Below are 16,418 nucleotides of genomic sequence, written 5' to 3' on the forward strand. Positions count from 1 at the left end.
TGAGGGGCATTAGAATACTAATGGCAGATCATTGTTATGATCTGCCAGTGACGTCGTCGTGCTAGATGAAGAGGACTGGTGTCCCATTTCAAAGGTCAGGTTGGTAACAGTCCTCTATTACCATGTGAGAGGATATGAGAGGGATGCATGGCAAACATGGACAGTGAGTTCAATCAAATGGAAATAAAGGATTGGGCTGAGGGCCTGAGAAAACCAAAGGGAACTAATGCCATTCATCAGGACCAAATGTCTACCCTGCATGTAATTGCAGCTTTGCAAATCGTTGTGTGGAAAATTATAAACCTTTGGGAAACAATGCCTCATGTTTTAAAAGCCACATTAAACTGAATAATAATGAATAAAAAATAAAAAAACACATGAAGAGTTAAATTAAGGTCAATGGAGAACAAGGAGGTTGCATGTGTATTATAAATAACCAGGGAACATTGGGTCTTCTTAAAATATGCAGGATCTAATGGTTACAGATAACAGGGGGTAACTGTGCCTACCATTATCTGAGCATGCCCATTAGGGAAGGTTCCTGTTGCATCACCACTGATTGGGTCTTGGCAGTTTCTGAGCCGACATCTGAAAGCATCTTGGACCTAAAGACGGGGGGAATCAGTTTTTCATCATGTTATATCATCTCCAATGTTATCTGTTAATGAGCAAATCTACTCCCTGCAACATTATAATAAATGTAAAAATAAAATAAAAACAGATGTAGAGTACGGATTTATCACCAAGTAAACAAAGGTCATTGGTAAAAGAAAGATGACTTAAAATGATCCTCTACCTCTTTCCGTAGGATACAGTGCACCATCACAATGACAAAACCCTGCAGTGAGTCAAAGACGGCAAAGAGGATCTGAAAGAGGATGGAGCGCTTGTCCGTCATGGCGAGCACTGCAGACATCCAGGTCAAAGCCAGCAGAGGTAGGACGACACAGGAACTCCACAGGGACGCCCTGAGAACAGAACAGGAAGGGAGGATTGTGTAGAGGAAATAAAAACAAGCAAATTGGTGTAGATAACACAATAAGGTCTGGAGTGAAAAGCAGCAGGGCCTTTTTTACTCCAGGGATTTAATGTGCATGCTAATAGTAATGTAAGCTTACTGTAAAATAAGCATGTTTACAGTAAAAAAAAATCATTCTTAGACTGTAGATCTGATGTCCCGTGGATGTAATGGGAAACATCAGTTTATGCTGCAGTGGACTACAAGGTCTACATTGTGGAGGTGGACACGCTGTACATGCAGAGACTCCCTGTAGCATCGTCTTATTGATTCAGAGACACTGACAGGCACTTACATTGCATTGCTAGCTGTAGTTGCTGATAAAGCAGTTGTTGATACAACACCACATTTGGCACACTTGAGAGTTAATCCTGTATGCGGCTCACTCATCTGTCTGTGGGACATAGAGACAACAGCATGACAAACAACACTAACAGCCACTACCCAGACTTTAAATTCTCCCCCGCCATATAAGCAACAGCAGACACAGCCAATGTGTGTGTGGGCGTTGATTTTCATCTCGGACTGATTCTGCCAAAGAAATACGAAGCCATGTCGTTCCCGAGAGAGATCTGACCTCTTTATGTTTATGCCTCAAATTTCCTTTCAACCACAAGAAAATGAGGTCTAAATCTCCATATGTGTGTACAAAAAAAACCAAAGCATGTTTGTATTTTTGCATGAAAAATGTTTAGAAGAAAAATGAGGTACTAACAAGGACGTGCTGTCATACCCTGCTCGATGCTTCAGCTTCTTGTCCAGTATGCCATCTCTGGACACTAGTTTATTAAACACCAAGATACCGATAACCATGTTGACCTGTCAATACGAAAGGGACAGGAATATTAGATTTTCAATATATCATTTGCAACAAGATTATTTAAAAAACAATGTTAAATCTATCGTTTCATTTCCAGCATGACATTCTACATAGGTAATGGATTATTTAATGTCATTATCCCGCGGGGTGTTTCTTGTTTTCCGCCTGGACTGAGCTTTGACCTCTACCTTCTATTGTTTGCTCATCTCTGACATTTAGCCAATGGATGAGGCATGTCCTGGATACTCTGCCTAGCACAACAGCCTTAAGAAAATATCTGCTTGTCAAGAAACACTTGTCATCTCAAAGGCACCTTCTCCTATTATAAGCAGCACCTAGGCTAAAATGATTCACAGCAGCTGGGTAGAAAATTCTTCAAAATATTTGGCTATTTCAAATCCCTCTAGCTGAGATAAAGAGCTCATTAAGTATTTATATAAATACATTGCGGGACATTTTTATTCGACACACTTTGTGTCTGTGAGACATCTTTTTTTATGGTATTACAGTATCAACACAGTAATAACAGCAGTATGGTGTTCATTTGTCACACTGGAGAGGGTTGTTTCTGCCATTTTCGCAGAGATTATCTTGTGTTCCTCGGAGGTACATCACAAATGAAAACGACAGCACAATAAAGACTTCAAGTCTCTGTGCATCTGAAGCTCAAACTAAGACATTTAGTCGATTTGAAAAAGACAATCTGAAATCACTTTATTTTAAATCCCACCACAGAACAGAGGTTTAACAATGAAACATATCACTCAGTGTTCAATGTCCTCTGTCCCTCTGACACAGACTTAGTGATTTGCATAATCACATTCTTTGTGTAATTTTCTCTGTACAATAATGTAAATACAAGATGATTAAAATACCCCAGTATATTAGATTTGGAACAAATGTAATGCATAAATACTTCATAACCTCCCAGCTACATGGAGCACCATTATGGCAAATGAAAGTGAATTGCTTGAGCACATTGCCTGATGGGATGCTCATTACTTTGACTTCGAAAGCAGAGTATGTTCCTCCTGTTAGGCATTTTCATAGCAACATTGTGTAGAGTTTCAACAATTTGTAGCACATTGATATTGTAAGCGTCTCATTATTCTTGTATTATTATTATAATTATTTATAAGCTATACAAAGTTTAGTGTATTGAGGTGGATTACTTGCACAGGATAACTGTATACTACATACTGTATAGGTGATGACTCAAATGTTGCCTGATTATTTATTATTTTTTTCTTTGTTGCACACAATCTACATTTCCCTTGTGTTCAAACTGGACATCTGAACATACCAGAACAACAGCAGCTGCAGGTCCAACAAAGGCATACAGGAGCCCACCCTCTAAAGACAACCAACAGCTGTAGGGTAAGCAGGAAAAAAAAACAGTTAACTCCCACCAAGACATTAACATCCAAGTTAATGGTGCACACCAGCATACAATTGTATTTCCCTCAATTGTCAGGGGAGAAGTGCCATATGCTGTAACTCTATTCAGAAAGTTTCACAGGGTAATAAAATGCTAAAGAGATTTTAAGCAGTGTTTATGCATCTGGTATCCAGCAGGGATACAACTCACACAAAATTGGGATCTTGCTGCGCTATTTTGAAATCTGATTGGGTTCAGGGGACTTTGTTTATGGCACTATTTAGGATACGTAAGCCACTGCAAAAGCACTTAATCATTAAGTGTTACCATGAACCCACTGTAATGTGTGTACACTGAATAATAAATACTGATGCCAAAAAAAAGAAAAACTTACTATAAACGTGTCCCATAGCCCTTTGTTTTGGTGAATCCCATTGAAACAGCAACCACTAAAGCTGGTAATCCTTAAAAAGAAAAAACAATCAATAGTTACTCAAGCAGTTCTTGTTCTTGTCAGAACTATAACTTCACTGCAGAAAAAGGCAGCCTCTCTATGCAGCTAGATTCACTCCATTAGAAGCTACAGTGTACAACCATCTGAGAGATATGATCAACTATGTGCATTTCAATATTTCAATCAACATGCTGTACAGTATTCCATTAAGTAGCAGAAGAGAACAGACTGTACTGCACTTTGACAAAATGGCAGCAGTGCATCGAGTCCAGAAAACCATGTAGAAAAATTTAATCACTGTACTGTAAGAAATTGCATAGCCCTCCACACCTTTTATACGAAGGGATTTCTTGCTGTATGGCTCTTCATTATAGATCTGTGTAATGGATTCAGTCCTTACTACTGTGTGCTCAGAATATTAACGCTTTTTTCCTCTCTGAGCAGCGCAGGCAGGTGCTATTGATGTAATCAGTTTCCTGGAGGCACGAGGCGAAGACCCTGTGGCCATCCTATGCCTCTCTGCAGTGCTGAAGAGGTAAAGAGTGCCGAGTGTACACAAGCATGTCATGAATCACCGCGCCGGTAACAGCCTGGTGGAGACGCTGCACTTCAAACAGGTTGAATTAAGAGACAACAGGTACCGTGTGCTGTGTGTCGCTTTGGAAATCACTGTGACAAATGTGTTTGTCTTCTGTTTGAATACATGTGGTGATGTGTAGGGGATTAGAGTCATTTTATTTTCAACTCATTGAATGTATAAACAGCGTTCATATTATGTAACGCATTTTTATTCCCATACAGCAAAATAGTGATTATCTTAATGTATTTATCATCAAATTGTCTGTTATGGCGTTTTTGAGAAATCCATGTGATTGTAGAACAGCCTTTGTTCGTTTATTTATTTATTTATTTTTTTGCAGCAAGCAGTGGCACTGCAATGACTAAGAGAGCCTTGTTTGTTGCTAGGTAACAAGAAGAATAAGTGTGGGCTCTTTCATAATCAAATTGATTTTTTTAAAGGAGAGATTTCTAGCAGTCTGTAAGAAAGAACCCTTTGGACGAGGATTCAGACATTTATGAAATGAAGAAAAAATTTAAATCTTTCAAATTTTGATACAGATATTTTCGGCTGCCTGTGTTTAGTGACAGATATGTACAATAAAAAAAATATATATATTTTCGTAATGTGACAATTAAGTGCAGGCAACACCGCATGGGAGACAGGGGAAACTTAATCATCTGAAACCCATCCTGACTAAAATCTGTCGTAATCTGGGTAATAACCAATTATATTGGTTCCTACCTGTATTTCATTTGTGATACATATCAATGTTACAAAGGATTGAACATTAGACTTTGGAAAGGATTCCAGGATATGGTATGATATAGATTTACAGATTTATAATCATACAGCATCACATTTAAATCCACTTCATTTTACCTTTGCAAATGTTTCATTCTCCTGAAGTCTATTTCTAAAGGGTTTTAGATCAAATGTATTCTGCTGCAGTGTTAATGCTCAGCTCACACCCTCTTTATCAAACATAAGGTCATTGCGACCTGCTATGGGAGAGCCACACCAGTCTGTCTCCCCCCACTGCTCAAGGCCGGTCCATTTACCCAGCCCTCAGAGAGCTTGACTGGAGTACAAAAGCATCGCAACAAAGAGCCTGATAGGATGAAGATCTGGCTGCCCCACAGAGAGGATGAGAACAGCGGACGGAAAAAGACATACTGTACAGACACTTGGAAAGACACCTTGGCCTGAGATCTTGAGAGAAAATGGTAGCTGCAAGGAAAGATGGGAGATAATGAAGAGGTTTAGCGAAACATGCTGCTTACTTACCCCAGCCTAGACACAGAAAGCGCTTGCGGATGAGTCTGGTCCGGACCTTTCCTGTCACTGCCATGTAGGACTGCCAGGCCTCTGTGAGGACCCAGCAGAACGATGCCAGAAAGAAGAAGTGCAGGAAGGCTGTCGTCATGGTGCAGACACCCTATTGATACAAGAAAAAAAGGGTCAGAGATTAATATATCCATTGGCTGTGGGTTCAAACTGAGCTTCACATTCACAGAAATGCAGCTTACAGTACTAGAAAAGAATTACCCTAAAAACAGCTTATATAAAATTGTTGCTGCAACACAATAGCACAAATAAAAACAAATGCAGACTCCACCAGATTCCACAAGTACAGATTCCTGCAAATCGATTATATTGATATTCCTTCATTTCCTTGAGCTATTCTTGCAGCACAGACAGCATTTGCCTGTCTAGACCATCCACTGAAGTACCATCCTGTGCAGTGAATGAAACAAAGCGTCAGTTTAAACTTCAGCAACAGAGGTGGCAGTTGTAGTAAAAATCAGAACCGGGCTAGCTGACACAGAAAGCCATGACCTAGCATTCCTCTGCACTAAGCCTCATTAGTATGCTGGGGATCACACCTGGAAGCATGTGAGCCAAGGTCAACTGTTTTACACAGAGCGGAGGGGAACAAAACACAACACTGCTTAAATGATAGAGAATGCCAGGTTGGAGGCAGCAGATTGCATTCAGGCTCGACAATGTAGCTGCACTTTTCAGCTACATTAGCTTATCCATCTTTGTAACACGGAGAGGCATCTCCAAATGTGATTGTTTAGAAGACGATTAGAAATAAAGAAGTATCGTGAAGAATCATTTCATTGCACGCAGACATTTGTGAGTGAGAACAGATTAATCTTTTTTTTTCGTGGTTCACATTGTTTGCAGTGTGAAGCGGTGGTAATCTGGGCAATGCCGCACAAAGAGGGAAAGATTGAAGTGTATCATCTCGTCCCAGGGCGTCCACACCAAACTGTGAGATCTGCCATACACTTTACATCTCCCCTGAGACAACCACACTAAATCCATCTCCTGTGGTGTTCATGGGGTTCAGACGAGACAGTAATCCTGCATTACCTCACATATGAGAAGTGGGGAATTCCGTTTCCCTACAGCAAAGTTGGGTTGTCTATAACCTAAACCCAAATCTTTATCAAAATTCATGTATACGATGTATTCAGGTGCAGTAGGTAGAGTCAGAATGCCATAACATAGTACATGAGAAGCAATGTCACATATGTAGTGCACTAAACTCACATTTTAACAAAAAAATCTCCACTTTCGGTAACACATTACTATAACACAACTGCTAGGTCAGTTCCACATGGACTCATTTCACCACTGGGTTGCAGAAAACATCTGCTGGGAAAGTGGTATAATATACTATACAATATGAGTCAGTTTTGGCAGATATTTACCTTTTTATAAAAATAGTGATCAATGCTTACTACTACAAATGTCCTATATGTAACAGGAACAGACTTATTTTAACAACACTTTAGAGCTGCTAACATTGCAGAAATGAAAATCAATCAAAGCAACAAATCAAATCAAAGCACATGAAGCTCCCATGACACATTGCCACCTGCCCATGTGTCAATTAGGTGCGTACCCTACAGCTGCTTTTGCAGAAATCAAACAAGCGTCATGTGCTATACATATTTTTGCCTAATAAGCTGTGAATAAGACATAGCATTTACTATATAAAAATTTAAGTAAAAGCATTTTTTTATTTCTAAGTGAAGGAGACAATAGGGGAAAGCATGTGGGTCTGTCATACTCAGCAGCTATAGACTGCCTGTTCATCCAAAGCTAATTCTAGTGTTGCTGTTGCTCATGTGCTGTCCAAGGTGCTGAAAATAGAGCCTGCCTTGTTTCCTGGAAACAGGTCATATGCAACCGTTTCAAAATGTTTCATGCTTACACTTGGGTCCCGATACCATGCAGCCTCATTATAAAATAATAAAATAATAAAAACATGTGCATTTTAAAAGAGAGAAAGGTACATTATGATCAAACCGGTTGGACAGAGGCTGTCATCCAAAAACAAGGTTGAAACCAAGAGTTCACACTGCCCTTTAGAAAAGCAAATGCCTAGAGTTGTTGAGCACACTGTGTCAGTATCCATGGAAACAGAGGAACTGAGGAAAGGACCACATTAAAACATTGCAGAGCTGATAGACATGGCCAGGACACTCTATATATTAAGAAGTGAAAGCCTAATTGCCATGAACTGTTGCACACTTTGCTTCATAATGCAATGACAGGCCACTGGAATGAAAAAAGGAGCAGTGGCCTATTATTGAAGCGAAACATTAAAGGGGATTTCAGTTTTGCTTATAGTGAGGCTGAGAACTCCCTCTTTCATAATTGGATTAAACTAATGTTGACATGGTGATTACATTATTTTCCTCAGAGCTCCAGGAATTGTATTTGCCAAACACATTTTTTGTATTTAGTTATTTATATCATTTACGGATTTGTTAATTGATTGCATAAGAATAAAGTGACATTTAGTCCAGTTAACTTTTAATACCTATCGCTATTACTGCAATAAAGACATTTAAGAATTAGCTTGCTGGGGAGAAACACGTTAATTGCACTGTATCTACAGTATAGTTCTGTGAAGATCTACAACATTATTCATAATGCTGCAGAACAATCTGGACCAGACCATACAACATTCCTTTTATCTCTTCGATCCATCTGAATCAGTGTGGGAGGAGGAGGCTGGTTGTTATTTTGACTGAAGCACCCTCCCTTTGAATCAAGCAACAAGTGCCTCAGTGCTTTAAACAGTGGAGGACAACTCCAAACAACAAAGTGGTGGTGGCAAAGTGTTGTTGAACCACAGAGAAACACTGAATAAAATGCATTGACTTTACCACTACAGTCAAAGAATTGCTACTTCTACTTCCTGCTCTATTGATGTACAACCTCACACCAACCTGGAGTGAGCTCAAAGTTTTGACACTTCTACTTCGGCCCACTTTATTTCTGTATGTGACACGCTCAGAACGATGCATACAACCTCACCAGAGGATTCCTGCTGTTATAAAGCTGTGCCAAGCATGTAGGAATGAGCTGTATGCTGATGTTGATTGTTTCTTTTCACCACTCAATGAGCTAAACAGTTTAACCTTTGACTGGAAGGTAGGAGTAAATCAAATCCCTCTTTCCTGCACCTCACTATAAGGCAGGTCAAGCTTCTTATACTAAAAATATACTATCGCTCAAATGTGCCTTCTGCATTTCCTGCATGTGTACTATACAGTACATATATATGCCCTTGAGCATGTCAGTATAATGTTGTAACTGAAAATATAAAGAGGGCCTGAATTTACTAATATCATGGGGTACTATAGAATATATTTCATTCAAAATGAGAAGTTTCAAGCAGTTCACAATTATAAGGATATACATTTTTGACTGGATACCAGCGTTGATAAGCCATCTGTGCAGATACATAACATGCAGCGTTGAAACAAAAGGTGACCATTTTTAATCTTGTGGCGCCTCATGAGGTTTAGGCGCTCACAATTCAGACAACAGCAGATATAAGTTGTACGAAGCTGTTTGTTTAAAGAAGAACTGCTCACAGTGCTCCTGACCACAATACTTTATTGACAATTTTTTTTATTAAAAGCTAATCATTTCCCGGTAATAGATACTGGACACTAGTGAGAACATTTTACAGGAACTCTAATTTCAAGACTCCCTATCTTCTACCTTCCCAGGCCAAACCAATAGCGTGCATTTCTCTTTGTCTTCTTTCTATAAACCAAGATGAACAACAACAGAAAACAAAGGGAAAGCACAGACAGGCATAGGTGACTCACTGACTTCCTGCTCCCAGAGGACACCTCCATACCAAAGAGATGATTTCTATTAGACGATGAGCAAGTCTGAATCCACAAACAGTGGAGCCAATTATATGCACTTCTTACAAGAGATGGAGGAAAAACAAGTGAGGCAGTGTCAGGCAGCATGGCAATTAAATCCATACTGGGGCTATGTTTTCTCCTCTTGCTGGCCTACCACTCAAACATTCGACAGTATGTCTGATCAAACAGATATTTCTCAAATATTTTTTACAACGGGGGAGACACATTCAAGACAGAACATAGGGACAACAGTGATAAATTCACTGCCCTGGAAGTTTTATCAACGGCATCACAGAGACCAACAAGAAAAATGCAGCTTTTGGAAAGTTGACTGAACCAACAACAATGTATTTTACTATTGTTAATGAAGGCAGCCTTCGAAGAGCTGGTTTGGTTTTGAGTTGTTAAAGCTTAAAATGTGGGTTCTGAGAAATTAATAGGCAGAGTGCTGGTTTAGCTATTTGAGAACCTATAATTGAAATGATTTCAATTTTTCATTTTTATATTTAAAATACTATAATCTAGTGCCCTTTAAGATTTTTGTACATACACTTTAGAAATACAAATATTGAAATTTGACTTTTGATTTTCATATTTTCTCCAGATAGAAAACAACAACGTTATCAGTCATGTGTGTATATACAGAGACTACCTTTGATGTTACAATATGTCCACCCTTGAGAGAAATGTCTGGCTCTGTAGCTGCTAAATGCTCCACAATGTTCACCAGCTAATAGGTAACCACCAGCTAGTTCGTCTTCTATGTAATGCTGGGCAGGTATATCAGAGCTTTTCACTGTAAACAGCTACCTGCTGCTGCTGCTGCTGGAAACGATGCTGATGAGAGCCATGGGCGTGAACCAAAACGGAAAAGTTGTGAGCAGTAAAACCAAACAATGAGCTGAAAGATGCTAAAGAGCTTCATAGAGCTGCTGGAAACTGTTGAGTCGGGTAATAATTCTCTGTGGGTTCATCAGTAAGAGCCACTCTTTCACATTACATAGAGTAATTTGAGCCATTGTTAAAATAAATATTGATTTGTGCAGCTTTAATGTTCAGTATAAATAACAATATTGGCCAGTTACAAATAAATGAGTCAGTGTTGCTTTAATCTGGCTCCCGGTGAAGCAGTCAGGGGAGCTTGTTGAGTCACTCTGAGACGCTGAAATGACATCTTCAGTATGTCAGTGGATTTTCTGAAAACCACCTAATCTCTTTGCAGATTTCAGAGACAGATATCCTATTAGCAGCATGCCGAGTGAATATTCCATGTTAAGTGGTGGTCCTCATAATCAAGACAGGAGATGACTGGAGCCCTGAGTAAATCTGACAAGACTTCAAATCAGCTCAGCTTTAAAAATGCCATAAAGCTTTGTGCATTCATAGTCTTGGGTACTACTGTGTGCCAGATATGTAAGGGCCAGCAAGGAAACAGATGAACTTATCATGTGTGGATGCTGTTTCTTTTTTTTTTTGTTATGAGATTAAAATGGCCTGCAAACTGTAATATGAGCCAATTCAGTTTCGGCTGAATAGTTACAGTTAGTTCATTGTGTCCACATTGATCTATAGTGTCACCAGGAACCAGACAATGTAGCTTTACCAAACACAATTTGTCTTTGGGTTCATTAATTCATTATTCATGATTCAATTTTCATTGAACATAGGAAACTTAATAGGAGGAAGCATTTTGATTTATGAGTAGAGTCCAATATAAGCCCCAACTGATGATAGGCCCATCTGCTCCCAGAATAAATCACACCTATAAGCACATAGTATGCAGCCATAGCACCAGCAAATGCATTTCTTATGATGGAATACCACCACAGACATACACTTTGTTGCAAGCGTTTCAAAAGATTGTTGGCTCAGTTTTACATGTACTGTTGATCTCAACTAAAATCTGTACATTCTGCTTCATAAGAATGTCCAAATACTAAAACACTGGCTTGTTAATGAGCCAAAAAACTAAAGAGAATGGATTACTGAGTAGAAAAAGGGGGACATAATGAGATGAGGAAAAACAAAACAGTGTTTGCTGCTTGCAAAAGGTAAAGGTACTCTGAGAATATTACACAATAACATGACAATGTGTCATTCTGTAGTGCTGCCAAATGACTGAGAAGGGCATCTGTGTGGGCAGCTTGTAAATCTCGACTGCCAAACAATCTTTTACATTAGCCACTTGTGTACTGGCCAGTCATAAGACGAGAAGAGAGGAAGTGATACATATTTATTGGAAGAAGTCCTTCTTTAACTTCAGCAATTGTCCTTTTGAATCCTGCTGACTCTATCTGAAGCTCAGCACTCATTGACATCTGAACAAAAACAGTTTTCATATGAATCGTTTCAGTAATGCACACTGCACAGCAATACAAGTGCTGCTTGTATCCTCCAACCCAACTTTTAAGCTGCTGTCACAATTACACATGCAGCATCGCAATCATTTCATTAGCCATTGATTGACCGGTGCACCATGTCCCATGGTGTGCATCATGTATGTCTTGCTGCTCCTACACTGTTGAATCTCCTTAACTGCAATTGCAAGACTTGTTACTGATTGCATTGCTTCACATTTGAACCACAGCAATACAACTTTAGTATTTCATCTCAAAGTGAGCTTACTGTCCTCTTTTGTTCATTTTCTTTTTGTTTTCTTTTATGGCATCGCACTTTTAATTGCAATTAAAGATCATCACTGTCTCTGCGCCAACAGATTGGGCTTGTCTCAAGTTTACCAGAGGACAATGTAACACGAGTGGTCCCGAGCCAACACAAGGTGGATCGACGTCTTATAGAGGCATTAGAAATGCTTACATTTCCATTTGGATGAAATATGAGAAGCTTGTCTGCGACCCAGAAGAAGATGAGTAATTTGCTTGAAAGAGGCTATAATGTAACTGGTATATTCTTGTTTTTATTCTCTCAATGACAAAGCCAACATCTGGTATAAAAAAGGCATTATTTTTTAGATCAGACTTATGGTAAATGTGAGTGAGACTATTTAATCAAATCTCAGTTTTTTCAAAATAAGATTAAAGTTGATTAAAATATCTTGAATTGACTGGGAACAGATGAATATGATGAAGTTTCTACTCTATCTTTTAAAATCATGGGGAGGAACCTTGTGATATTGTGCATAAGTGTACCATACAGCTATCCCAACCCATTTTCATATATTTCAATATAAACCTAAAGATCTCAAAAAAATGTCACAGTGGCCCAATACAAAAAAAGGGCTCTATTCAACCTAAATAAAGCCAAACCGAAGCTTCACATGGATCTTTGCACTGCACTATTATCCTGACTTAAATTCTTTGATAAATAAAACAACCACTGGACCTCTATAAACTGTGCTGAATACATCCTTAAATGACACTTACCACATTTTGCGTCTGTGTTTGTCCAACAAGGATCAATATGTTGGAGCAGATTATAGATAAGCAGAAGTTGAGCAGGATGATGGATCGTTCAGATCGAATATATCTGAAGAAAAAGGAATGATAAAAGCAACCAAATCAGACTTTTAAAAGATGATTAATCAAATAAGATGTTATATAAATGCACAAACTTAATGACAAAAAGTGTTCATCAGCATGTGGTTGCAGCATATGCTCCTCAAGTGTTGAAATTACCTCCATAGAACAGCATAGATCACTGCCAACGTGATCAAGGAGAGGCATGACAGACCACAGCCAACTATCAATGTCACAGATGGGACCCCTGAGTACTCCATGGTCTGTGGAGGAGACAGAGCAAGACAAACCAGTCAGTGGGAGTTTGGATGTGGTTCATGCAGGACAGTAAATCTTTATTGTTGCCCAGAGAGGAAACCAATCAAAACAACCACCACCACCAATCTGAATAGTCCACGGTGGGTTCCTTAATATACTGTGAGGTTTGAAGTGCATGCGTGGGCTTGAAGACTGTTTTAAGATGCGGGTCTTCCACTTATGTGTGCTGGACATTATATTATTATTATTATTACAAAACAATAAAGGCTGAAGCAGAGAAGCTAGGCTCCAGTGCACCAAAACATATTGTTTTTGTTTGACTTGTTTGTCCTGTCACATTTGAAATCATGTGAGCTGGCCAATCACAGGCCTAGAATTTAGAGCTATCTTTAGACAAACAGTACTGTATGTGGTTTCATACATTACATACACTTGTCATGTGTGAACCATCACCACAACACTGCACTTTTATGGCTGAATTAATGTTATGGTGAATGCTTTAGGCCTGACAGAGAAGAAGGTAAAAGGTGTATTTGTGATATCGCAATTCCTACTGTGTACTAATGCAGAGGCCGCAGTGTAAGTAGTCTGTGTTCTCAATGTTAATTACTTTATCTCAAGAAATGACAGGCTTCTGGTTCCTTTCCAGCACATGAGCTCAAAACATGGTTTAAAAACCTCACCTACAGATGCCAGTAGAGGAAAACAACAGGAAAATATCAAATCTGACAACTTTTACCCCTCCCCCCGACCAAATGTTCATTTGATTGATGAGGAGAGACACACAAGCATCAGCATGCACACACCCTCCCGCGTGCACGCGCGCACACAGAGTTATCTAAATCTACGAGCAAACTACAAATATCCCCCCCCCCACAAGCTCTGTTTGCTGCTATTTAACGGGATTAGCATAGGCTAAGATTCAATTTCCATTCGCATCAGCACACACACACAGGCAGCGTTTCTCCTTTACATTGGCTTATAAAACCCACACTGAATAACAAATAAATAGCCTACTTACTATTTCTCTTGGTTGCTGAGCCAAAATGGCGAAGGTAGATACACGATCACATAAGCATTTTGTATGGGATGCATCTGTAAGCACCGTTTTACATCCTTTTGTGGACCAGGCTCCCCAAGAATCGTTCCTGCAAAAAGAAGGCAGAGGCAATTACAGGTAATTCCAGCGGTGGCACGACTTCACGGGACTTATCGACATCACGCCGGGTTTCATATTTAATTATTTGTTTGAATCGAGAGCTATAGACTGTTACATAAAAAAACAGAACCGACACATAGGCACAGCTCGTGTGTGGCTACGAGCAGCATTTCAGCTGTAGCAGATAGAGATGCAGAGACACGAAGGAGGGGGAGGACGCACGGAGCTGTCCAAGAAGACTGGTGCTGATTGATTCGCTATGTACGCAGATAAATACCAATAGGCGATATGAAAACAGCATTATTCCCCTCATAAAGCTTAGAGATAAGAGCGTTCATATTTACCTGTATGTCTGCGTGATTCTCTATTCCTCTAGATGTTTTCCAAACGACTGTATTCCTTTACGCCCCCTCTCAATGCCCCTGTTATCCTGTCTTTTTTCCTTATCGGTTGATTTTTACCCCCTCAACTGTTTTAATTAGCAGCTTTTGAATGCTTCCTTAGGGGGATTTTCACCCTGTAAACGGTGGACAGCATCAGATTGATACTCTGTTCCTCTCTGCTGGCGTGAGAGGGGGAGGTTGATACAATGAAAAAAGAAACGCACGCTGTCGCAGGATCTGTTTATTCAAGTGCGGTTCTAATGATATGACGGGAATAAATGATGGTTTTGGATTATTCCTGAAAATCATTTTACACGAAAGTTGTTGCTCCCCGGTGCGAAACGCTTTACAAAAAACGCTGCAGAACTAATACCACCCCGCGGAAGCAGCGCGAATGGTTGCAGCCAGTCCCCACTTCACACCACCAAACCACTAGTAGGTGAAATGAAAGGAGCGCTTCTCTTCCATTTGTCATTCGCCCCCACTTATTTTCCATCTTCAGAAAAAAATCACCCTTATTGATTAAAATAGTTTTCACATTTACACAAAAATGTAACATGACTGTGCTCGGATCCGTTTTTGCCGCAGCACATAACCTGCCATTAAGATTCGTGTCACAAACAAGCAAACACCTGTTGTCCTGCAACTTCTCACCCTACAGAATCCGGCTCTCTTCACGACAGAGTATTCACATAAGATACGAAGATTTAGAACAACATAGAGCATACTAGCTGTTGATTTGTGTGCCGAGTGGCCTCTGCTGTGTGAGGCAATCCTGCTTTGTCATTTGATCAATATGGCTGCAATATTTATTATTCCTGGAAGGGACTGTGGAGCCCTTTGCAAATTCCCAACCAGTGCTCTGAGCTGTCTGTACACAGCAAAGCAACAATAAACAAAACTCTTCAATTTACCCCCCTCATCTGCTCGATGGTGTTTTAAGCCTCCAACGTCGACTTCCAGGCAGCTATCCCTAACCTTAACCCTAAACATAACCATTGCCTCGCTGCCTGGAAGGCGACGTTGGTGACTTAAAACACCAAACACCCCCTCATCTCTTCTCTTCTTAACTGGGTTGCGACAGTTTAGTGCAACTGATGCATATTTACCCCCAGACTGCACACAGAAAGCTAGTCAACAGCTGTATACTTCAGCAAACTCATGTAGCCATTTCAAAGCAAATTTAAATGACATAAGTAACAGAATAGGTAGTTATGAATTATCTAAATGCAAAAACATTGCCTTGTCGTGAAGGTGATATACTGTAGCCCATATTCTCTGAAGGCTGTGGAGGAAGTATCTCACTGCAGCTGGAGCGCTAAATCATGTCTTAAAGGTCCATATGCACTCTGCTGATTTACATTTTCAAGAATTTCTTCGATGGCTTCTTAAATGAAGGTTCAAAAACTGATATTTCACGATGATGAATACAAGTCTGTGGTCAAGCTCTTGAACAAGTCCTCATGAGTAACTATATTTTGCTGCACTGAGTAATATAAATAAAACAGTGACTCCAAGAACCTCTTCGAAATGATTTGGATGGCATAGTGATTTTCTAAGACTGTGTATTTGAAGATTTGAGAACTAGGGAAAGACAGTAACGTAAAGCTTTACGTTGGTGACCTCCAAACACTGACAAAAACATGTTGCTGATGGCAGCCCATGGCACTTTTAAGGGCTAAAGAACTTTTTGGACTTTGTTGCAGTTTTTCATCAGTAGAGCT

General features: G+C 39.7%; 1 protein-coding gene across 1 annotated transcript in view; it reads right to left on the reverse strand.

The window, feature by feature from the left end:
- The window catches only part of adgrb3 (adhesion G protein-coupled receptor B3), a 117,171-nt gene that overhangs the window by 5,882 nt on the left and 94,871 nt on the right, over positions 1 to 16,418 (reverse strand). The window contains exons 17-26 of the mRNA XM_078273675.1: positions 14,174 to 14,300; positions 13,054 to 13,157; positions 12,802 to 12,904; positions 5,517 to 5,667; positions 3,611 to 3,680; positions 3,142 to 3,208; positions 1,752 to 1,837; positions 1,314 to 1,412; positions 797 to 968; positions 510 to 605 (exon numbers count right to left, since the gene is read on the reverse strand). Coding sequence (XP_078129801.1) covers positions 510 to 605; positions 797 to 968; positions 1,314 to 1,412; positions 1,752 to 1,837; positions 3,142 to 3,208; positions 3,611 to 3,680; positions 5,517 to 5,667; positions 12,802 to 12,904; positions 13,054 to 13,157; positions 14,174 to 14,300 — 1,075 coding nt within the window. The remainder of the gene's footprint in view (positions 1 to 509; positions 606 to 796; positions 969 to 1,313; positions 1,413 to 1,751; positions 1,838 to 3,141; positions 3,209 to 3,610; positions 3,681 to 5,516; positions 5,668 to 12,801; positions 12,905 to 13,053; positions 13,158 to 14,173; positions 14,301 to 16,418) is intronic.

Source organism: Sander vitreus, chromosome 17 (genome assembly GCF_031162955.1).
Source record: "Sander vitreus isolate 19-12246 chromosome 17, sanVit1, whole genome shotgun sequence".
Classification (NCBI taxonomy): Eukaryota; Metazoa; Chordata; class Actinopteri; order Perciformes; family Percidae; genus Sander; species Sander vitreus.